The sequence below is a fragment of the Salmo trutta genome, chromosome 13, assembly GCF_901001165.1.
Source record: "Salmo trutta chromosome 13, fSalTru1.1, whole genome shotgun sequence".
NCBI lineage: Eukaryota > Metazoa > Chordata > Actinopteri > Salmoniformes > Salmonidae > Salmo > Salmo trutta.
The window spans coordinates 64,124,989-64,150,065 of NC_042969.1; the positions used below are offsets into that span (position 1 = coordinate 64,124,989).

At 41.3% G+C, this 25,077-nt stretch overlaps 1 protein-coding gene across 3 annotated transcripts; it reads left to right on the forward strand.

Annotated features, from left to right (window-relative positions):
- The first annotated feature begins 6 nt into the window (after positions 1 to 6).
- LOC115206296 (BICD family-like cargo adapter 1) lies at positions 7 to 22,645 on the forward strand. 3 transcript variants are annotated; one of them, XM_029773085.1, is made up of 9 exons: positions 7 to 91; positions 5,875 to 6,090; positions 10,658 to 10,777; positions 11,116 to 11,262; positions 12,320 to 12,502; positions 14,650 to 14,820; positions 19,564 to 19,667; positions 19,952 to 20,072; positions 20,740 to 22,645. In XM_029773085.1, the coding sequence occupies exons 1-9, from the start codon at positions 65 to 67 to the stop codon at positions 20,980 to 20,982; spliced, it is 1,332 nt and encodes a 443-aa protein (XP_029628945.1). In that variant the 5' UTR covers positions 7 to 64; the 3' UTR covers positions 20,983 to 22,645. The 3 variants fall into 3 exon arrangements, with proteins under 3 accessions (XP_029628945.1, XP_029628944.1, XP_029628946.1); XM_029773084.1 differs by lacking the exon at positions 7 to 91 and adding an exon at positions 1,994 to 2,862; XM_029773086.1 differs by lacking the exons at positions 7 to 91; positions 5,875 to 6,090 and adding an exon at positions 7,741 to 8,166.
- The last annotated feature ends 2,432 nt before the right edge of the window (positions 22,646 to 25,077 follow it).

Sequence of the window (25,077 nt, forward strand, 5' to 3'; positions counted from 1 at the left end):
CGGTGAGAAGACGACTTGTTTTGAATCTTTTGTAATCTGTTGTAATATGTAGCCTTTTATAATCATGACTCCGTGTCAAAAAAACGTTACGGTATGTAAAGCTAGCACATGACGCTAGGTATCCTCTGATATATATGTTGTGGTTTTAGCATATTACGTTTTCGAGTGCTGAAAAAAATCTAATCTCCAGTGCCCAGTGAAGTTCTGGAAATGCAGTTTTTCTATCTTTCCACTAGATGTTGCCCTTGGACTTTTAACTTCAGTTTATGCAAGTGTGGGGAGTTAACATCGCATTTGTATTTTCAATGTCAAAAACTTGAAATGGAAGAAGTATTATTATTAGTAGTAGTAGTATTAGCATTTCATTTATTTATTCTAGCCTACATAGGCCAATATTTGTTTTTAAGTCAATTAAATAAAGCGTTGAGCCCTAATGGTGGTGGAAGAGTTGGTGGTGGAGCAACCTGGACTCATGTGTAGACATAAGATAGAAAATGTAAATCTGAGATACTCGAACTAGTATGATATGTTACGTTTCTTATGGTATATTAATTAGTGGATGTTCATCATCCATTTTGTATGATATGTTATGAATTCCAGTTCGTGTGATATGTTAAGAATTGCAATTGGTACAATATATTACTAATTTGGGAAACCTATGATATGTTACGAATTTCAATTTGTTGTGGCTAGGTGGCTAACGCTAACTTTAGCTAGGCTAGGGGTTAATGTTAGGAGGTTAAAGTTGCTAATTAGCTAAAATACGAAAGTTGTCCATGATGAGATTAGAACACACAAACGTTTACTATGTCACATCTAGTGTATTAGACCAGGCTGGAGTTGACTGTGTAATTAGTTTAACATTTGAAATGGAAATGTTAACAGATGTTTTTTATGCTTATGTTTAACTGAGGTTATCAGGTAGGCTATTGGTGGGAAGTGAGTAATTGGTTCCACATTGATCTAGACCAGGGCTCTCCAACCCTGTCCTGGAGAGCTACCTTCCTGATGGTTTTCACTCCAATCCTAATCTAGCTCCCCTGATTCTAATAATTAGCTGGTTGATCAGCTGCATCAGGTTAGTTACAACTGGGGTTGGAGCGAAAACCTACAGAGGGGTAGCTCTCCAGGAACAGGGTTGGCGATCCCTGATCTGGACTAAAAATAAGTTAAATTACCATTGAATTGGATCAGTCCTTTTGTCATAATCTTTCATACAGAAGGCTAGTGTAGTCTACCTAGTTAGACTAATCAGCAATCAAGGAAGACTGATAGGACCAATTTGATCACTTACAACCTTCTATATCAGAGACCCCATAGAGATGCATTAGCTTTCAAATTAATGTTAAAGTTATGGATAAAAAACAATGTGATTGTGCTGTCTATTATAGAGACCATTGACTCTGAGTAGGCAAGGATAAGTGTGTCCTCGCTGACCTCATATTGTGATACCTCTCTGTAAAGCCTAGTCCTTGAGTGCCCGTATTTAGTGCTTAGGGCCCATGTGTGGCATCCTGTCATGCTTTCAGCACACTCCCTTTAGGAGCCCTGCCATATATATCAAATCATCAAATCAAATCAAATCAAATTTATTTATATAGCCCTTCGTACATCAGCTGAAATCTCAAAGTGCTGTACAGAAACCCAGCCTAAAACCCCAAACAGCAAGCAATGCATGTGAAAGAAGCACGGTGGCTGGGAAAAACTCCCTAGGAAAAACTCCTGAGAAAGGCCAAAAACCTAGGAAGAAACCTAGAGAGGAACCAGGCTATGAGGGGTGGCCAGTCCTCTTCTGGCTGTGCCGGGTGGATATTATAACAGAACATGGTCAAGATGTTAAAATGTACAGATGCCCTGGAACAATGGCAGTGCCATGCGTCAGGATGCTGTGTCTTTTATTGTGGTGCTGCTGGCCCCTGCTTCCTGAAGCCTTGTGGTAGCTGAGCTGTGACCCCAGGGTAGCGCCTATACAAAGGAGCGGGACACATTCCACATGCAGACATAGGCAGGGCTGCAACCCAGCCGAGGCTGGGACTCTGGATCTGTCCACACAGGGCGCCATTTGTTTAAGGACTGCCTCACTGGCATGAAAGAGAACATGATTGAGACAGAGGCATCATGAAGAAGTGGGAGAGGGAAGGTCAACAAATATCTAATACTCTATATCTAATAGGCTACTCTTCCACAGTTAGGCCAATTGAACAGCAATTTGATTTAGTCAGTCATTGAACAATAATAAACACTTTTCTAATTTTGAGCGCACTTTTATTGCATGGGGCAGTAACTGATTTGAATTGTCAAATGTATATGTTTAGGGTGGTACAAACAGACTTCGGGGAGGTAACTGTTGCACAGCGACGCATCAGACGCGCAGGTTAAAGTAGATGCAATGGATTCTCTGGGGACCAGCCTACTTTCACTCGCATCATACTGGAGACCGCCTTGTCAAACCACAGGTTCATTCGCGCACAGGCTGCGCAATGGGGCATAGGCAACTGCTAAATAGTTATTGAAATGGACCTGAATGACTGAGTTGACAAATATGCCACCATTTTTTTTATTTTAAATGTAATATATTATTATGTGGCTATTTCCATTAAATCAGGAGCTATGGATCGACTTGGTGAATGGAGTTTCAAACCGAAGAAGATGAAAGTGGAATTGGAGGATGGTTTCTATTTTGATTATGATGCGGAAGAAATATCTGATTATCAAGATCCCAATCAACTTTTAGCTGCTTTGAAACAAAAGGAGGAAGAAGTCCTTTTGGCGGCCCAGCTGGGAAATGCATTGCTTTTGGAAAATCGTCAGTTGAAAGAACAGAGCGACAAACTTAATGAACAGTATGCATACAAACTTGAGGTAAGAGAGAAGTGTTAAAAGCAGCCCCTTGTGTTGTACGAGATGATGAAGGTTGTTGTGGTCGATCCAGTGAATGTGTAATATGCGCGCTTGTTCCTATCTTAAATTTAATGAAAACATGATTCACAAGCGCATCTAATTTAGATCTTGAGAAGTAGGCCTATGCAATGAGTCAATTTATAAACTATTGTTAAAGATTTATTTCGATAGGGTTTATGAAAAACAACATTTAGGGTAGGTTTTTTCCTCATTTTCTTTACATTTCTTTACATTTCTGTGCCGACTATGTGACAGCAAATGTAATCAATCACTGAGAGAAATATAACATAATAGTTAAATAGGATACTGGTTTCTACTTACCTCACTACTCTGGCATGTTGATAATCATTCCAGACAGAGCAAGTCATAGTATCAACCAATGTTTTGACTATGTTAACAGCCATTGATAGAATGTGCATTTCGCTGAACCTGCAACATCTGCAAAATATGTGTACATTCTTTGAAAAAAAGGCGCTATCTAGAACCTAAAAGGGTTCTTTGGCTGTCCTCACTGGAGAACCTTTTGAAGAGGGGTTTCAAAGGGTTCTCCTCTCTGCTGCCAATGACTGGAACGAATTTGAAAAAATCACAGAAGTTGGAGACTTATATCTCCCTCACTAACTTTAAACGCCAGCTGTCAGAGCAGCTTACCGATCGCTGCAGCTGTACACAGCCCATCTGTAAATAGACCATCCAACCAACTACCTACCTCATCCCCATATTTGTTTTCGTTTTTCTGCTCTTTTGCACACCAGTATTTCTACTTGCACATCCTCATCTGCACATGTATCACTCCAGTGTAAATTGTAATTCACTTCGCCACTATTGGCCTATTTATTGCCTTACCCCCTTACTTAATTTGCACCCACTGTATACAGATTTTTCTATTGTGTTGTTGACTGTACATTTGTTTATCCCATGCCTAAATCTGTGTCTTTGTTTTTGTGCACTGCTTTGCTTTATCTTGGCCAGGTCGCAGTTGTAAATGAGAACTTGTTCTCAACTGGCCTACCTAGTTAAATAAAGGTGAAATAAAAAATTAAAATAAAAAACCTTTTGAAGAATCCTTTTTGGTTCCAGTTAGAACCCCTTTCTCACAGATGGTTCTACATGGAACCCAAAAGGGTTTTACCTGGAACCATAAAGGGTTCTCCTATGGGGACAGCCGGAGAACAGTTTTGGAACCCCTTTTTCTAAGAGTGTACACGACCAATAAAATTGTATTTTATTTGCTATGTGTTGACATATCATTCAAGGTAAACAACAACAAACAAATAGTTGGTTCCTGTCTGTGACCGACCAATACCTCACGAGGCTTCTTCTCTCCAAGCTGAGACATTGAAACTGAGATACCCCTTTCATTTCTCAAAACAATGTTCTGGGCGTACTGCCAAATTACTTTTACTATTAGTGAGGATTCCTCCCAGGCACGATCTATCAGTCACTTGCATGAACCCAATCGAATTGGTTATTAGAAAAGCACAAACGTAACATTTTCCCTCACAGTCTTTACATCATGCAAGTCTTTATAATACAATGTATAAATAGGCAATTACAAAGCAGCGCAATTTAACCCAAATTATTCAACTTCAGGTTCACCTGTGGCTTGAGAAATAATGAAAGGTTTTGAGGTAGGCCTTTAAAAATATTCACTGACATGTCATAGGTGAATGGATGGATCTAGTATTCTTAGGGGTCTACAGCCAATATGACTATCATCTAAGGAGGCTAGCACTTCCCTCTTCAAAGGAAATGTCATAAGAATGTACAGAGTCTGAGCTTCCCCGTAAAACAAAGACCAATGTTATAACACTGCACTCTTGATCTGCTCTCTGAATAGCTCTTTTGTGTTTGTGTGATAAGCCTGAGTTCCACGCACCCTTTCCCCTCCCTGGGTTGCTAATTAATATGGACATCTCATTAAAACAGCACAGAGATGTATTCAATAAATTGCTCCCTCCATGTGAGGAAAAGCATATGACTTTAATCCAATATCAGGTAGGGAAGGGTGTTACACCTGCAGTCTACATCTTCCTCAAGTGTGTGTCTAGCTTCAGGAACAAAACAAGCACATTCTGTTGTTTGTGCACCTTTTGTACTTGTTGAGTTCCTGACAGGTCTAGTTAGAGCCATCTGCAGTTTGTTGCACCCTCATTCCCATTAGGCCTGACCATGTAGTAAACACCACCGGAAGCATATGATGCCCTGTCTGTATCTGGAGAGTATTAAATCCAAATAAAAGAAATAATAATAATCACAAAATGTGTGAACTAGGCCTTTATTGCTCCTGTATGAGTGGGGGGAAAAATTATTGTCCCCCCGCCCCATGAAGTAATGTAGTTCCGGTTGTCACCCAGTCTCTCAGATTTACAATGTTTCTCTTACTGCTATGCTGTATGGAATTTTATAAGCTTCCCAGAGAGGGCTGTAGCTTTCCTAGATCCAATAAGTGTCTTTAACAGCCGGGGATGAATCCACATTAGGAGATGTTTCAGAGACAGTTTTACTGCTGTCTGTGCGGATGGATCGATCTAATGTAGGGCTGTCTAGGCATCACAGGTGCAAAAACATGGAATATTATATAGACCAGTCACCAAACTGATTTATTGGTTTACTATTATGAAATAATTATAGTTTCTATTACAGAAAGTACGTTACACACTTGTCATTATGTCATAGTCTAACCATGTCTGGTCTTCGATGCTGTGTGCTCTGTAGAGTTTATAGTTACAATAAAAAGATAACAAAGGTGTACCAGACTTTTGAAATACCAATTATGCATCACCTAGCTTCAATAAGTACACCATAATAACACAGCAACAGCTACTGTACAAATACTCTTAATCTTCTCTTTCAGTAATATCATGGATTAGAATGAAATAGCAGTGGTATCATTCTCCTAATCACAGACCAAAGAGACCCCCATTGGCACGCATTCACTGTGCCCATCTGATTGTTATGTGTTGCCCACAGGAGTTGGAACAAGGCAGGCATGACCTGCGGGTGAAGCTGGAGGGGTGCCAGTCTGGGTGGATGAGCCAGGTTGGGGACCTGGAGAGAGACATGAGGGATCTGAGTAGCCAGGTGGACAGGCTGACCCAGGCCCTGACCGACGCAGAGAGGGACAAGACCAGGGCCCAGGAGGAAGACTCAGAACACACCCAGCGCCTCAGAGAACAGCTCAGCACTGTGAGTACCTACCACCCCTCCACACCTGGGTCATGTTCATTAAGCACCAAATGGAAGAAAACAGACTGAAACTCCATTTATTTAATTCGCTAGCAATAAGCCCGGCAAGGAAGGCTAACCTTTTATCTCAATCTCTTAATTCAAAGACTCAATCATGGACACTTACTGACAGTTGTGGCTGCTTTGTGTGATGTATTACTATCTCTACCTTGCCCTATGTGCTGTTGTCTGTGCCCAATAATGTTTGTACCATGTTTTGTGCTGCTGCCATGTTGTGTTGCTACCATGTTGTTGTCATGTTGTGTTGCTGCCATGCTATGTTGTTGTTTAGGTCTCTCTTTATGTAGAGTTGTCTCTCTTGATGTGATGTGTGTTTTGTCCTATATGTAGATTTTTTTATCCCAGCCCCAGTCCCGCAGGAGGCCTTTTGCCTTTTGGTAGGCCGTCATCGTAAATAAGAATTTGTTCTTAACTGACATGCCTAGTTAAATAAAGGTTAAATAAAATAAAGAATGCTGTACATAAGACCCTTTGTTATTTTGGTCATATAAAGTGACATGTGAAAAGATTTCTCTATTAAGGCAGAAGTAAATAAAAGCCGGTCATTGTAGTAACACATTAACCTTAGTGAAACCTAACCCCTCTATGCCTGGGGTTAGCGCCAACAGCGGATAAGGTGGGGTGTTACCCAATCTACCCACTGAAAATAAATGTGCTGTACTAAGACTACCGCTGTATAAAGCAAGGCCACAGATATTAGGTAATACATAGTAGCTAAGTAATACACAGACAGTACGTATAAGCAATAAAATGTAGATAAAACACGAACCTGTGATTTAGTGAACCCACTTCAGCAGATCAGGTGATAGGCCAGGATCTTATTACATGGATGTCATTAAGGTACATTGCCTAAAGGCAACCCATCTAGCTTGGAGGCTATAGGAGTGGATGCCAACATTTTGTAAAGAGGAGTAGGGAGTGGGACTGGAAGAATATCAACTCAATTTGAATGTGGTCTAGGTCTTCAGAGCAGGGAGACATCAGTGGACCTTGGGAAAAGACTCATATCTGGAATTGGTCTATAAATTGTATCTGTCATCACTGGAATTAATTGTACACTGAGCCATGTGGCCCTGAGCTGTAGAAGACCTAGACCACGTGATTGGAAAACCACAGCTGTCAGGCTGTGTACTCATGCTTCAATGTGACTCATGTTTACTTTATTACAACTATATCCACAATGATACCTAATACTAACCCTACAACACCTTTTTTGTAAAGGTGAGGTCCTGGGTTATCCCTATAAATGCTGTGTAGGTGAAAACCATAATACCTAAGTCTTGAAGCTTTCCGTTGCAGTCAATTAGGTATTTTATAGTCTCTTATCAGTTTTGTAGGTACAGTAGAAGAACTGATTGGCTAAATAACAGGCCATTGTGTACTAGGCTAGCAACCTTGTGTGGGCCACTAGACTAGTTCTATGCCAACTAACAACAGGTTTTGTTTTGTTGAATTTTATGATTGTGACGTAAACTTACAGTTAGTGAAACACATGACTAACCACCTGGACTCTGTGCTTGTCTTAAGTGTGGAAGTTGAATATCTAACTTCATTCCAGTGCACGGACATAAGTCAATGGAAAAAAGCACAACCTCCTTTTGACTGCTCAGTATTCTTCAGATCAGATAGAGGAACCATGATCGTCACCACCCTGTGGTCAGAAGATGTAGAGGAAATATTTTCTATTTATCACTCACAGTCTCCCAGAATTCCAAAAGGGGCAGAAAACGTTATATCTACAGGAGCTCTCTATCTGAGTTCTGGAGGAGGAGGAGGAAGTGGAGAGAAGTGGGTTCATTCTGCTGACTGGCTTCCACCATGGATGACTCTGAGTTCTCTGGAAATGTTAAAGTAAAAGAACAGCTAGAGAGTAGTACTTCAGAAGCTGTTGTTGTGGAGAGGAAAGGTTTGAAGAGTGTTTCTCTCGGTCCGGTCGCTGACGTCTTCTTACCGGACGTGGTAGTGAACGGTGATGGTGGTACCCCTCTCTCCAGGTGTGCAGCACTGCCTGGCATGGTGAGTGTGTGTGTGTGTGTGAGAGAGAGAGAGAGAGAGAGAGGGGGGAGGCATCGATGTGTTTAATATCTGAATGGTGGTTTGTATAACTATACAATCAGTGTACCTAAAGAGAGATTTCAATAGGGTATGTGTACAACAGTGTCTGAATGGGATTGTATGTGTGGTTGAAGTGGTTCTATATTACCAGGGTCTGATGGGCCTAACTGTAGTGTGAGGAATTAGACAGAGCATGACAGGAATCAGGGGGAGGGAGGTTACCACTCATAGAGCTTCGATATGTCACGTTGACTACCAGGTATTAAACTAACATCCACAAAACAACCTATGGTCACACTACCAGGAAAACAGAAATCCCTTTCAGCTAATAAATATCTCTAGAGACCACTAGATATGCTTACTGTTGCTGTTCACCTCAGTTGTAAAGGAAGTGTGAAAACTATGTTGATCTTTGGCAGTCAGAAACTGGTTCGTTATCAGGTTTTGCTGCATCTATGAAGGTTATTCAAACATTTGAGTGTGAGAGGAAATTAGTATTTTGACATCTGTGACTGCCTGGCAGTGGCATTGTTTTTTTTACATTCTCTATCCTGTCAGCAGTTTTGAATGTGAACATGGAGATGATACAAAAGAATTGATGGATCTTGGCCTCACTGTTCCACAGAATACCTCATCCGTATTCCTCTGTGAACAATGCTTCACTCAGAGTCTAGCATTCACTTCTGTTGGTTCTAGTGTACTTCATACAGATGTTCTGTGGAAGCTCAAGTCAAACACTTGCATGGAAATAACATGATGTACACATACTTTTGGCGAAGGAACATGTTACTCTGAAGGGAGTACGGTTGCAGTTTGATAAGCTGGAAATGAGAACAACTATTGGTTGATTAAACATCTCTCTGTTTGTTAGTACCTTTTCAGAAATTACGTTATTGTCCAATCTAACTTACAGGAAAAGGCCTTCAAGGAAATCATTTATTTTTCCAACATAAGGAAAGAAACCAGTGCACATGTCTCAAACAAGGAAGTGAATAAGATTGCTTTTGATCACTGGTGTGATGAATCATGCCATTCTACAGGTGAAAAAAAGCATTCAACCTAAAATGGTTTAGCTAAGGTTTTCAACTTTAGATTTAGACACCAATAAAATTACTCTGTAACCTGAAACACCCGCACTTTTCTTTGGGATTTGGCCAACAGGATATACTTTTGATTTCCATAGTGATGGCACCTGTTATATCCCTCACTCTTGATTTACGTTTATGTAGAATTAGACACGCAATTTTGACCTTTGACTCAGACAGCGTCACGCCGTTTAGAGAGGGAAGCGCTAGGAAGATCTATCATTGGAGAAGATATACATCTATCATTCTTTCCATTGAGGGGTTACCTCCCATGGTGCGTGTGCTAATGTTATCTATGAGTCCTCCCATCCCAGGGGAATGCTTTGTCCCACCACTCTGAGAGGGCCCTTGGGGGTCTACTACTGCGATAGGAATCAGCTTCTATGTGCATCATAGTTTAGACAAGGGAAGGCCAAGTCTTGTAGCTCAGTAGGGGGGTATTGTATTTGATTTTGTGTCCCTAACAAATGGAGCGTCCCTCTGTGGATTCCTAGTGGGCCGCTTGCTCCATTGTCCGTATTCGTTCCAAGATCAGCCGTGGACGGGACTCTAGGGCTGACTGACATGAACCTGCATCCTTGCCACTCCTCCTACAGTGTGTGTCTACATGCCCCCTGTTTTTGTTTCTGTTCGTCAGTGCTCATTCAGCTACACAAAATGAGTTCTACATTGGAACCTATGGCATATAACCTTTTTAGTACGGGAGAAAACTTCTACTTTCCTCAACTCTTGGTACACTCTTAGAAAAAAGGGTTCCAAAAGGGTTCTTCGGCTGTTCCCATAGGAGAACCCTTTTTGGTTCCAGGTATAACTATTTTGGGTTCCATTTTGAACCATCTGTGTTAAGGGTTCTGCATGGAACTCAAAAGGGTTCTACCTGAAACCAAAAATGGTTCTTCAAAGGGTTCCCCTATGGGGACAAACAAAGAACACTTTTAGGTTATAGATAGCACCTTTTGTGTAGGCATATGTCAATCATTTCTTACTATGCCATCTGGCAGTTAATGGAACAATGGTCCCACAGAGAGATGTTTTTAGTTATTTTGTTATGACGAAAACATAAGCACATGTGCTGGAGGCAAGAACCATTCCTTTGACTGTATTATGTGATCTTAGTTTTCCATTTGCAGCGTAGCTAACAGCAACCAATAATACAGATTCACTTATTTAATATTACACTCCCTCGTATTATGTCTATATTTTAGATATTTATCTCTGGATCTAATATCTAGTGACTTAAATGTCTCTACTATTTTAGTCTCAGGTATCTCATGTCTCCTGAACCGGGTGCCTCTTTCTCTTGCCTCCTCTGTCTCTCTATGTATATCTAATACCTGTCTCTGGTGTCTGTCTGTGCTGCGGTCTAGGCGATGGAGGTGGAGAGGGCAATGACCAGTCAACTGCAGACCCTGAAACTGGAGCTCCGTCAGAGAGGCCACCATAACAGAGCACAGGATGAGGAGCTGCTCAGTGCCATGAGTGAGCAGGTAGGCTACGCACACGCACGCACGTACACACACAGTTTTGCATTGCTATCCTTGTGGGGACCAAATAATTGATTCCCATCCAAAAACCTATTTTCTCTAACCCCTAAATCAAACCATAACCCTAACCTTAATTCTAACCCTAACTCTACTTGTAACCCTGAACCTAACCCCTAAGCCTAAAATAGCGTTTTTCCTCGTGGGGACGGGCAAAATGGCAACACTTGAACAAATGTTCCTAGTTTTACTGTCCTTGTGAAGACTTCTGGTCTCCACAAGGATTGTTAAACAAAAACACACACACATACCCACACTTTATCTCGCTCCCTGTGTGTGTCCAGGTGGTGCGTCTGTCCCAGAGGGAGCAGGCTCTGGAGGAGCGGCTGGAGAGTGTGTGTCAGGAGAACGCAGACCTACGGGACAGACTGGCCTCCCTACACACACACTCAGCTCTGCAGGACCAACACAACCAGCAGCAGAGCCAACAGGTAAACACACACAATTTAGTTTCGGTATCTTTCTCCTTGTTTACTCACTAATATCACGTCAATAGTGCACACTTGTCTAAGTGACTGTGACCCTGGGATACACTGTTGGTAATTGAATGATGTGTAAAATTGCAAGAAAATGTGCTTTAAAACGATAACATTTTCTTTGCAGCCCATGACAAAATGTGTAGAATTGCAGGAAATACGCTTTAAACCTCCAAAATGTTCTCTTTGCCAACAAAAGGGGTGTGAACAGTTTGTGTCATGAACAGAGCTTGTGCCCATAGAAATAGACGTGGTGCACGCAAGGGGGGCCGGGGATAAAAAGTTTGGGAACCCCTGATCTATGGAAAACTTTGCTATACAATAGACTCATCCCTCCCATTGTCAAGTGTCATTTCAACTTGCAATGCTGGATTCCACACGTGCCGTAGTGGAGTTTCTGCACCAGGCTGGACTCTGGCATGTCAGTTTACATTTTTGACATAACTTTACAATAGCACTGTATGTTGATATTGTGCACGTTGTCTAATATGTGATTTATGGATGCCATTTGCATGTTATGTACACTTGTGTGTTTCTAGAGCTAGATCTGCTTTGCAATACTCAGACTGATTGGGTCTGAATCTCATTGTGTTTGAATAATGTGGTTGATTTTAGATCACACTGACCAGACCTTATGTATCTCTCTTTGTGTGTGTTTCCCTCTGAATGTTTTTCTGTGTGTATGTGTGTGTTTCCCTCTGAATGTTTTTCTGTGTGTATGTGTGTGTGCCCCTCTCTGTGTGTGTATGTGTGTGTGCCCCTCTCTCTGTGTGTGTGTGTATGTGTGTGTGCCCCTCTGTGTGTGTGTGTGTGTGTGTGTGTGTGTGTGTGCACCCCTCTCTGTGTGTGTATGTGTGTGTGTGCCCCTCTCTGTGTGTGTATGTGTGTGTGCCCCTCTGTGTGTGTGTGTGTGTGTGTGTGTGTGTGTGTGTGTGCCCCTCTCTGTGTGTGTATGTGTGTGTGTGCCCCTCTCTGTGTGTGTATGTGTGTGTGCCCCTCTCTGTGTGGGTAGCTGACAGAGGCATGGCAGGAGGCTGCGGCTGCGAGGGGGCGTTCCCAGCAGCTTCAGGTTCAGGTGGAGGAGCTGCAGGAGGAGGTCTCCCTGCAGTACAGGAGTAGCCATGGAAACACATCCCTACTGTCTGAGCTGGAGACCAGTCTGGACACCATGGGCTTGGGCCATGACAGAGAACAGGTAACACTATAGAAACTAGGAGACATGGAACCTGGGGCATTAGAGACAGGGGGCATAGGACATAAGAGACATAAGACAAAGGCAATGGTTAGCACACTTATCCTGGGTTAATACCCTTTGGTGCATACATAGTCTTAGTACATATCAGAGTTAGATGCCTAGATTGTTGTGATATTTATCTTTACACTCTTAGAAAAAAAGGTGCTATCTAGAACCTAAAAGAGTTCTTCGGACATAAGAGATGGGGTGCAGAGGACAAAGGCAAGATTTAGCACACTTATGCTGGGTTAATACTCTTGGTACATACATAGTCTTAGTACATATAGGAGAACCCTTTTTGGTTCCAGGTGAAACCCTTTTAGTTTCCATGTGGAACCCTTTCCATGGAACCAAAAAGGGTTCTACCTGGAGTCAAAAAGGGTTCTACCTGGAACCAAAAGGGTTCTCCTATGGGGACAGCCAAAGAACCCTTTTGGAACCCTTTTTTCTAAAAAAGTGTATACAGTATGAGGTGTTAGACAGATAAAGAGATATATATGCAATCAAAGTCCACTCCCGGTATGTAAAAGGAATTTCCAGGTGAACAAAAAGGATAGCAGTCTTTCAAAAATCTATCTGCTTTATTACAAGTTGCAACAGAAGGACACCAGAAGCAGAGAACATGTCTAACTGGCCTTTATATCCTAATCAGACAGCACCAAATGTTCTTTAAACACCAGCCTCTTGGACACAGGCCCTTTATATCCTAATTGTAGGAAGTCAAAACAAAAAGGCAGTAACTTTGTCAGCTTCTACAGAATCGCACAGTGCCCATAGAATGTCATCAATACAATAGTGAATAATCAGTGTGTCCTCTGTCCTTGTACCTCCAGTCTGGCATCAATCACTATCAACAGATATGTGAATAATCCATAACATTCAGCGTCAAGTCTAGTGACCATCAGTCTAAACCTTGAGTGTCACAAATTGAACACTGGAAATGATGTGTATTACAGAAACTCCAAATATGCTAAACATTGTGTTGATCACATAAATATTCCCACTACACTGTAATGGAAGAATGATACATAGCAACATAACATTCTGGGTATGTTCTTGGTGACTCTGTGTGATGGTACAGTACCTACCTCTGTAAAGGAACATGTCTTACCTTGTGTGTCCTGTCTTCAAAGAGAAAGAAACTACAAGGGGAACATTATTTGCAAGAGCTTTGCCACTAGCTACTGAGGTGTGAACGTATTACAGCTCCTGAGTACAGGGTACAATTACTAGAAACCATTGTGATAATGAATGCTTGAAACCAAGCATAAAAGGTGAGAAAGAAAGAGACAAATTATACCACATTTTGACTGTCTGATTCTGTCATTATTTCAGTTTGTTTTGTTCCATACCAGGAAACTAATGTTTTAGTGCATCCCATGAGTCATTCGCTAGCCTACATTTCCTGTTTGGTTGAACCACATAAACTAGATGGATCTTTCCACTGCTCACTGTCAGAGAGCTCACACATTCAGTCAGGTTTTGTGTTAGTGGTTATACCAATGGAATATTTTTTCCTATAGAACTCAGTAGTCTCAAAGAAAGAAACTGTGATCTTTGACTCATAAAAGCTCTAGGGAAAGACCGATTAGGTAGTGAGGTGAGGTACAGTGCTTTCGGAAAGTATTTAAATAATGAACACAGCCCTGCACAATGTTCCTTCCTCTGATGTCATCTAGGTCTAGGAACTGTCAAGTTCAAGAAAATGGGATCACCAACTTTTTAATATTGTTAACCCACTTTTACTATTCTTTTACCTTTTCTCCTCAGTAATGAGTTTGACACTTTTGAAAGGAAAGAAGACTAGTCATAATTTAGGCTGAACATAATGCGGCCTTGAGCTACACATTCATACTGTAGTGTTAAAATAACACAGAACTCATTGACCTAACACACCATAGTCACATCGTTAGTTTTATTATCTTTCCAATGAGTTTTCTCCTTGCCACGGTGCTACTGCTTGTTAAAGGCGAACAGGTTTAGGCCGGTTTATCTGGGTTAAAATGTTTTTGTTATAAACGCTATCCAATACAATTTGATTTGGTTTAAATTTGAATCTCATCTCTCTCTTTCGCTCTCTCTCTTTCTCTCTGTTCTCTCTCCAATAGATGACCCAGGAGGTTCTGTCCATCCTGGAGCTCCTGCGACCCCTGACCCGGGTAGTGAAGACTCCAGAGAGGTCAGAGTTTATAGGTCAGGAGGAAGGAGATCTGCAGGCCATGCTGCTACAGTTAAAGGGTTTAGCTCAAAAACTGGCCAACCACACCCACATCCCTCAGGTGAGATGTCGTCCTTGAAACCAAGCCACTAACCAGGGCAAGCTAACTAACTCTAACAATAGGCCAGTGATGTGCAGCCAGGGTAGGCAGGGTAGATTTTTTTAATAGAATAAAAAAAGCTGTTGTTTAAAGGTTTTTATGCTTAAAATCCCCAAATGTGCTGCATCAAAAGCTCTTGTTGATCTGTGCCTACCGTCCCATCCATTATACAAGAAGCAATACAAGAAGCATTAATACAAGAAGCAAACACGAAAAATTGGCATTGCACATCCAACATCAGATCACCCTAAATTAATTGGGGGACACACAGATCGATCTGCTGTTAAATGAGCAGCAAAACAGCAAGTCACCATGCACAATGCTAAGGTAAAGGAAAACCGTGAGATTTTGAAGGACCTTACTAGGTGGGGAAAAATTGTTAGCATTTCGGGGTAGTCTTACAGTGAGGGAAAAAAGTATTTGATTCCCTGCTGATTTTGTACGTTTGCCCACTGACAAAGAAATTATCAGTCTATAATTTTAATGGTAGGTTTATTTAAACAGTGAGAGACAGAATAACAACAAAAAAATCCAGAAAAACGCATGTCAAAAATGTTATAAATTGATTTGCATTTTAATGAGGGAAATAAGTATTTGACCCCTCTGTAAAACATGACTTAGTACTTGGTGGCAAAACCCTTGTTGGCAATCACAGAGGTCAGATGTTTCTTGTAGTTGGCCACCAGGTTTGCACACATCTCAGGAGGGATTTTGTCCCACTCCTCTTTGCAAACCTTCTCCAAGTCATTAAGGTTTCGAGGCTGACGTTTGGCAACTCGAACCTTCAGCTCCCTCCACAGATTTTCTATGGGATTAAGGTCTGGAGACTGACTAGGCCACTCCAGGACCTTAATGTGCTTCTTCTTGAGCCACTCCTTTGTTGCCTTGGCCGTGTGTTTTGGGTCATTGTCATGCTGGAATACCGATCCACGACCCATTTTCAATGCCCTGGCCGAGGGAAGGAGGTTCTCACCCAAGATTTGACGGTACATGGCCCCGTCCATCGTCCCTTTGATGCGGTGAAGTTGTCCTGTCCCCTTAGCAGAAAAACACCCCCAAAGCATAATGTTTCCATTCCATGTTTGATGGTGGGGATGGTGTTCTTGGGGTCATAGGCAGCATTCCTCCTCCTCCAAACACGGTGAGTTGAGTTGATGCCAAAGAGCTAAATTTTGGTCTCATCTGACCACAACACTTTCACCCAGTTGTCCTCTGAATCATTTAGATGTTCATTGGCAAACTTCAGACGGGAATGTATATGTGCTTTCTTGAGCAGGGGGACCTTGCGGGCGCTGCAGGATTTCAGTCCTTCACTGTGTGTTACCCATTGTTTTCTTGGTGACTATGGTCCCAGCTGCCTTGAGATCATTGACAAGATCCTCCCGTGTAGTTCTGGGCTGATTCCTCACCGTTCTCATGATCATTGCAACTCCACGAAGTGAGATCTTGCATGGAGCCCCAGGCCGAGGGAGATTGACAGTTATTTTGTGTTTCTTCCATTTGCAAATAATCGCACCAACTGTTGTCACCTTCTCATCAAGCTGCTTGGCGATGGTCTTGTAGCCCATTCCAGCCTTGTGTAGGTCTACAATCTTGTCTCTGACATCCTTGGAGAGCTCTTTGGTCTTGGCCATGGTGGAGAGTTTGGAATCTGATTGATTGATTGCTTCTGTGGACAGGTGTCTTTTATACAGGTAACGAGCTGAGATTAGGAGCACTCCCTTTAAGAGTGTGCTCTAATCTCAGCTCGTTACCTGTATAAAAGACACCTGGGAGCCAGAAATCTTTCTGATTGAGAGGGGGTCAAATACTTATTTCCCTCATTAAAATGCAAATCAATTTATAACATTTTGACATGCATTTTTCTGGATTTTTTGTTGTTATTCTGTCTCTCACTGTTCAAATAAACCTACCATTAAAATTATAGACTGATCATTTCTTTGCCAGTGGGCAAACGCACAAAATCAGCAGGGGATCAAATACTTTTTTCCCTCACTGTATGATGAGAGTACAAGCCAATGTAATCATGGAAACTATGTACAGTTATTGTATACCTTTGCTGAAAAATACAAAAGTTTAGCTACATTGGGTATTATAAGTATTCACCCCTCTTGGATTTTTTCACATTTTGCTGCCTTACGAAGTGGGATTGAAATATATTTAATTGTGCTATTTTCTTGTTATTGATCTACAAAAAAAAAAAGTTACATTTTTACAAATGAATACAAATGAAATCTTAATGCTTAAATTTGTTCAGGAGTAAAATTTGGTTTAACAAATCGCATAATAAGTTACATGCAAATAATAGGGGTTGACTTTATTTTTGAATAACTACTCCTTCCTCTGTCCCCCATACATACAACATCTGTAAGGTCCCCCAGTCAAGTATAGCATTTTAAGCACAGATTCAACTGCAAAGACCAGGGAGCTTTTCAAATGCCTCATAAAGAAAGGCAGTAATTGGTAGATGGGTAACAACAGCAAATCAGACATTGAATAACTCTTTAAGCATGGTCAAGTTAATAATTATGCTCTGAATAATGTATTAAATCACCCAGACACATCAACGTTAGTCATCTTTCTGAACTGAGCTGCAGGAAAAGAAGGAAACTGCTCAGTGATGTCAACATGATGTCATTGGTGATTTTAAAACAGATATCAATGGCTGTGATGGGAGAACAATGTTGTTGATCCATCCTCAGTTTAGTGACTTTGCAATAATGACCTAAATAACAGAGTGAAAAGAAGAATACAAATAAACAGAATACAAATATTCCAAAACATGCATCCTGTATGCAACAAGGCACTGCAAAAAACACAGTGAAGAAATACACTTTCTGACCTAAATGCAAAGCTTTTATTCAATTCCCCCATTTAATGAATGAATGAATGAATTAATTAATTAAATTAACACCACAGTCTTCCTTACCTGTAAGGTGCTATTGTGTTTGTGTCATACAATACCATGTACCGGTATAAGGATAGATGACGTTGGAGTTATGTCAGTGCTGTGGTTTTTGGTTTGCGTCTCTGTTGAGGCATTGTTGTTAGAAGCCTGTGGCTGCGATCTGGGAGAGGAGTGGTTGGGAATGTTGAATGCTTCACAGATCACAGCAGGTAAGGTTTATTATTCCCACTGGGAAACCCACTTTCCCAGGAAAGTGCCTGTCAAAACAATGCAAGTGTTGTTTCCCCTAGTTTTAGTGCCTACACTGGTCATAGAGAGGGAAAGGGAAACGAGACTGGTGAAATCATGATGTTATCAGACAAAAAATGAAAATAACCAAAGGATGAAACGAGAAGCACTAACAGAAGATGAAAATGAACATAGTCTACAGGAGAACCGAACTGAATATGAGATGGACAACAGGTACAGCAACAAGGTCAACACTGATACATAGATAATACTAAATCACCCTCCACCTCTTACAGTCGGCTCAGCCCAGCACACGAGGGCTCATTGTTCAGAGTCCTCAGTACAGTGCCCGGGTTCTCACATGGATTGCCGGCCCTGACAACAAAGCCCTGATTCATCCCCTAGGAGACAGAGACATTAACACAGAGATCAGGTGTCAGTCAAGCCTGCGTTCCATGGAGATTTAGATTTAGACACAATAAAAGCAGTGGTGTAAAGTACTTAAGTAAAAATACTTGAAAGGACTACTTAAGTAGTTTTTTTTGGTATCTGTACTGTGCTTTATTTATATTTTTGACAACTTTTACTTTTACTTCACTACATTCCTAAAGAAAAGAATGTACTTTTTACTCCATACATTTTCCCTGACACCCAAAAGTACTCGTTACATTTTGAATGCTTATTAGCAGAACAGGAATATGGTCCAATTCACGCACTTATCAAGAGAACATCCCTGGTCATCCCTACTACCTCTGATCTGGCGGACTCACTAAACACAAATGCTTGTTTTTAAATGATGTCTGAGTGTTGGAGTGTCCCGCTGGCTATCGATAAATTAAAAAAACAAGAAATTGTGCCGCCTGTTTTGCTTAATATAAGGAATTTATTAATTTAGACTTTTACATTTACTTTTGAGACTTAGTATATTTGAGCAATTACATTTACTTTTTATACTTAAGTATATTTTAAACCAAATACTTTTAGACTTTTACTGAAGTAGTATTTTACTGGGTGACTCACTTTTACTTGAATCATTTTCTATTAAGGTATCTTTACTTAAGTATGACAATTAGGAACTTTTTCCACCACTGAATAAAATGTGTTTCTGTGTTGCTGGCCTATTTGTGTGGGACTCTAGGGGCTGGGGACTGGGCTGGAGAGAGAGCGAGAGGGGTTTTTCGGTACAATGACAGTCAGTTTACAGCTCTGAATGTCCAGTAAATACCATGAGCTACTGTTTTATAACACAACACCTTCCTGTCCTGTGTGTTCACTCATAGAGTGGCAGGTCAATAGAACACCTTAGGCTAGAAACTATGCCCTCTAATGTAATTCTAACCTAATTTGTACATAACTAAGTACCACAGACACTGAATACTCTGCTTTAGTCGTGGTTACATTGGCTCATCTCAGTGTGTGTGGTTTGTGCACCACCTTGTGGTCATTTTGGTTATGAGTTCTTGATACAGCAGGAGTTGAAACCAAGACATTGGAGTTGCTTATATTGGACTCTGGTTTCAGTTCACTATATTCTCTCTTGTCCTCTCCCCTCCTTTAAAATTTCCCAGCTCCAGGAGGAGAATGCTGAGCTGAGGCTGAGGCTCGGAAACAGACAGGATGAAGAAGAGGTGGCCCAACAGGCCATCAGAGACAGAGATGAAGCCATAGCTAAGTAGGTGTGGTTTTGCCTTTATCGTTTAGTTATTTTCTGTCTTTATCATTGAATTATTTTCACTCTTTGTAATTTCCGTCAATGTAATTTTCACACAGCATTTATCATTCTTAAAATGACATGTTGCATTTATATGTAGTTCATGCCATTTCATGTGTAAGTGTAAGATATGTCCATCCCTGTGCTGGGTTGTCGTTGGAAAATTCCCAGATTTGTTTTCTATGAATCTATGATGATGTCACTGTGACCTAACATGTGTTTGTCCCACTGTTACATCATGGCAGGAAGAACCTGATGGAGGCGGAGCTGGTGAGGAGTAAGAACGACATGATGTGTCTGAACAACCAGCTGCTGGAGGCTATACAACGCAAGCTGGAGCTGTCTCAGGAGCTAGAGGCCTGGCAGGTGGGTTTCCACGGTCTCTCTGTCTGTCTCTGTTTCTGTCACCCTCCTCACTCTCTCTCTGTCTCTCTTTCGCTCTCTCTCCGCCTCTGGATCTCTCTTTATCTATCTCTGCCTCTCCCTTCCCCTGCTCCTCTCTTGCACTCTCGTAACATATTAGGGCACTTTCATAAGCTCTGTGAAAATATTATTAAGCCTATTATCTTTACGGCACCTCCTATAGTCAAAATGCAATCTAATCGCTGGTCACAGAGTCAGAACTCTAGTGTTCCATAGAGACTGCTCTTTAACTGTAGTATCCTCACTGGTGTTAGGGACACATCAACCTTTAAACAGCCCTCTAAGTTTGGACTGAAGGGATCTGAACAACAGGTGGCCAAGACTAGAAGAGTCTCTACTATGCTAGTCTACTGCTGAGTCATGGTGCTAGTGCCAGGCCATCTGCTTGGTGACTACTTCCCTCTAGTGGTCATATGAAGACATGGCAACACATTCACTGTAACGGGCCAGTTCATTAGAGACGATTGAAATTTTCCCACAATTTCAACCTCATGCTATTAGAAGTGTATTTAATCTCTTGTTATATGCAGCTTTTGCATTTAAAATGTATGTAAAGTGTAATCAGGCTCATTATCAACAGAGGTGTAATGTTCTTACTTATTTTCTACAGGACGATATCCAGATCATCATCAACCAGCAGCTGAGGACACAGCAGCAGTTGGAGCAGGTCGAGAAGAAGCCTGCCTCTAACCCTATGTCCTTCTGGAGGAGACCCAGCACAGCTTCCTCCACCAGGCCCCGCCGGCCCTCCTCCTCCCCCGCTTCCTGGACCTCAGAAGCTGGGCAAGAGAAGCCCCAGTCCCCCTGGAGAGACTGGCTTCGACGGGGCAAGGTGACACAACCAGGCAAATAGTAAGCTGGAATGTCTGTTGCTTCACCTTGGAGGACTGGCACATAGCACAGAGATGTCTTGACCAGCTGGCCATTGAAGAAGGCGAGTCAAGTCATCAAGGCAAGAACAAGCTGGTGGAACTAACACTACTGAGTGGAACTATCAGTCTTGGTAGATAGAGTACCAAGCAGAACAGGACAGGCCGAACACTCAGTCATGTTATATAGTAGACTTCAGTAGAGTATTAGAATTCAAGACCATGGTGTGTTGGAAACAAGGACCAGATAAGAGCCCTAATGGACAAAGAGTTATCAATAAGTAGACAGTAGTTTCCCCACGGTCACTGAGAAGAACCTAAGAACATAAAAAGCATGTTAGAGCGGGTTAAAAAGCCTCTAGCATGGTAAATACTAGAATGGCCAGGGAGTCACACACTAGGATGGTGAGAGTCACGACAACGAAAGATGCTTAGTAGTTGTGCCGTCTTCTGCCTTATAATGAAGTCATTGATGCCCGAGATTGGAAATGTATGTGTGAATGTCAATGTTTGAAAGAACACTGACAGTCTTTGCTCAGACTAATTATTTCATCCAACCTTTATTTAGGTAATGTGCAGACAGACTGAAGGGACATGACGTTGATAGAGTGACTGGACTCCAATCATTTTATTTTTTAATTTTTTTAATTAATTTTTTATTTTTATTTATTTTTTGTCATTTAGCAGACGCTCTTATCCAGAGCGACTTACAGTAGTGAATGCATACATTTCAATTCATTTCATACATTTTTTTTCTCGTAATCATAACACATAATGAATGTTGTAAATATTTAGGTTTATAGAAACACAGAGGATCCAGATCTAAGTGGTATTCCACTCACTACAGTCTTTTCAAAAGATGAAATAAGATTAAATGTTGCCTGCTGTCGAAGCAAAATATTTGCCATTATGTATTCACAGAAAACAGGCCTTAGTAGAACATAACCAAATACAAAATTGGTGCTCATAAATAAACCAATCATCTACAGAATGTCATGAGTTCTCATGTGAAATGTTGTGGGAACTAGATGCATTATGAAATATGTCCAAAATGCATTTCATGCATTGTATTCTTACCTTATGTGCCTTAGTTTTTGCCACACTACTGAAGGGGACATTTTGGGGGAAGGGTCCAATATAGATCAACTCTAACTAGGATGGTCATGTAAGGTCATATAAGGTATTTTGATCAAAGTACCAGAATAATCTAATGGACCGAATGCATGCAACATGTTGTCAATACATGATGTAAGGTTGTCCTGTTGTTCATCAACATTTGCTAGTTGTTTATATTCATTTAGGTTTTTGACAAAATCAGAATGTCCTCAGATTATTTGATTTAGTGAAAACACAGGACAATGTTGATTGAATGACTGAAAACGTTTAATACCTGTTATTACAGAAGAAATATAGCAAAAATCTAGATTCATATTACTTATTGTTGTAATATATGAATGTTATCAAAGTGCATGCATGTTGTTGTGTATCATGATGTATGTAGCTTATGTATTCTGTATGTAGATGGTTTTTATGTAAATAGTAAGTGACTTGCCTAGTTAAATAAATAAAAAATCTATACTTTAAAAAAAATGTATTAGTGAACACAATGTCCTTTACACTGAAAATAAAGTCATTTTTCATACAGTACTTAATATGCTATTGCCTTTGATTGATAGTTTGCATGGACTGCATAAAATACTTTGTTGCATACATCACATGGGCCTACAAGATACAGCTGGTTATCCACATTAACTCCATATAGAAGCATCTTCACCTTGAAAAACCATTAAATAATTTCAGATCAAACTTGAAAGGTCAAGAATACATTTTAAAACATAATATTGTAACAAATTCATGTTCTCAAAACTATATCTGCTATATGTAAGAAATGTACTGTAGAAGTATTCAGATTTGGAAGTATTTATTTCATCGGCACTGCATACCAGTAAGGCTAAATATTTTGAAATAACTTAGTACTTTTTTGGAAAGATAAACTTGAAGTGAGCATGGTCTAATTGACTCAACAACCAAAAACATATATATAAGTTGAACTTTCTTAATGACCCAGAAAATCAATAGTTATTTCTGGTTGCTTATAAAAGTTGGCTGGCTTACTCTTGATCCTGCTTTGAAGTATACCCCTCTGGCCTGGCCAGGCTCATAATAAGGGTGTGTATTACGCTTGGTTTACGTCCATCTGGCAGTGCCAAACAACCTGGATCTATACGTCTTGTTCTATTCTGTTCTGACACCACCACTGATCCTTAAAACAGATTTCATATTGTTCACAGTTTCACCTGAAATAGTCTGGGATCTGGGAATCTGTTCAATGGTCATTTCAATTCTTGATATTTACCTATTGATTCTTGAAGAAAATAATTTAGGAATGCCTTATGAGCTTAGCACACCTGTCTTTATCACAACCTAAAGAATTTGAGAGGCGTTAAACATTTCCCCAGCACCATCCCTCAGCTGTAAACCAAAACATGTGGCGGGGATGTTGTTGGGTTGTTTTTCGAATCGCAGACTATACAGTGGGGGAAAAAAGTATTTGATCCCCTGCTGATTTTGTACGTTTGCCCACTTACAAATAAATTATCAGTCTATCATTTTAATGGTAGGTTTATTTGAACAGTGAGAGACAGAATAACAACAAAAAAATCCAGAAAAACACATGTCAAAAATGTTATAAATTGATTTGCATTTTAATGAGGGAAATAAGTATTTGACCCCTCTGCAAAACATCAAATCAAATCAAATCAAATGTATTTATATAGCCCTTCGTATATCAGCTGAAATCTCAAAGTGCTGTACAGAAACCCAGCCTAAAACCCCAAACAGCAAGCAATGCATGTGAAAGAAGCACGGTGGCTAGGAAAACCTCCCTAGGAAAAACTCCCTAGAAAGGCCAAAAACCTAGGAAGAAACCTAGAGAGGAACCAGGCTATGAGGGGTGGCCAGTCCTCTTCTGGCTGTGCCGGGTGGATATTATAACAGAACATGGTCAAGATGTTAAAATGTTCATAAATGACCAGCATGGTCAAATAATAATAATAATAGTAGTTGTCGAGGGTGCAACAAGCACGTCCGGTGAACAGGTCAGGGTTCCGTAGCCGCAGGCAGAACAGTTGAAACTGGAGCCGCAGCATGGCCAGGTGGACTGGGGACAGCAAGTAGTCATCATGCCAGGTAGTCCCGAGGCATGGTCCTAGGGCTCAGGTCCTCCGAGAGAAAGAAAGAAAGAGAGAAAGAGAGAATTAGAGAGAGCATATTTAAATTCACACAGGACACCGGATAAGACAAGAGAATACTCCAGATGTAACAGACTGACCCTAGCCCCCCGACACATAAACTACTGCAGCATAAATACTGGAGGCTGAGACAGGAGGGATCAGAAGACACTGTGGCCCCATCCGATGATACCCCCGGACAGGGCCAGACAGGCAGGATATAACCCCACCGACTTTGCCAAAGCACAGCCCCCACACCACTAGAGGGATGTCTACAACCACCAACTTACCGTCCGAAGACAAGGCCGAGTATAGCCCACAAAAATCTCCGCCATGGCACAACCCAAGGGGGGGGGGGGGGGGCGCCAACCCAGACAGGAAGACCACGTCAGTGACTCAACCCACTCAAGTGACGCACCCCTCCCATGGACGGCATGGAAGAACACCAGTAAGTCAGTGACTCAGCCCCTGTAATAGGGTTAGAGGCAGAGAATCGCAGTGGAAAGAGGGGAACCGGCAAGGCAGAGACAGCAAGGGCGGTTCGTTGCTCCAGCCTTTCCGTTCACCTTCACACTCCTGGGCCAGACTATACTTAATCATAGGACCTACTGAAGAGATAAGTCTTCAGTAAAGACTTAAAGGTTGAGACTGAGTCTGCGTCTCTCACATGGGTAGGCAGACCATTCCATAAAAATGGAGCTCTATAGGAGAAAGCCCTACCTCCAGCCGTTTGCTTAGAAATTCTAGGGACAATTAGGAGGCCTGCGTCTTGTGACCGTAGCGTACGTGTAGGTATGTACGGCAGGACCAAATCGGAAAGATAGGTAGGAGCAAGCCCATGTAATGCTT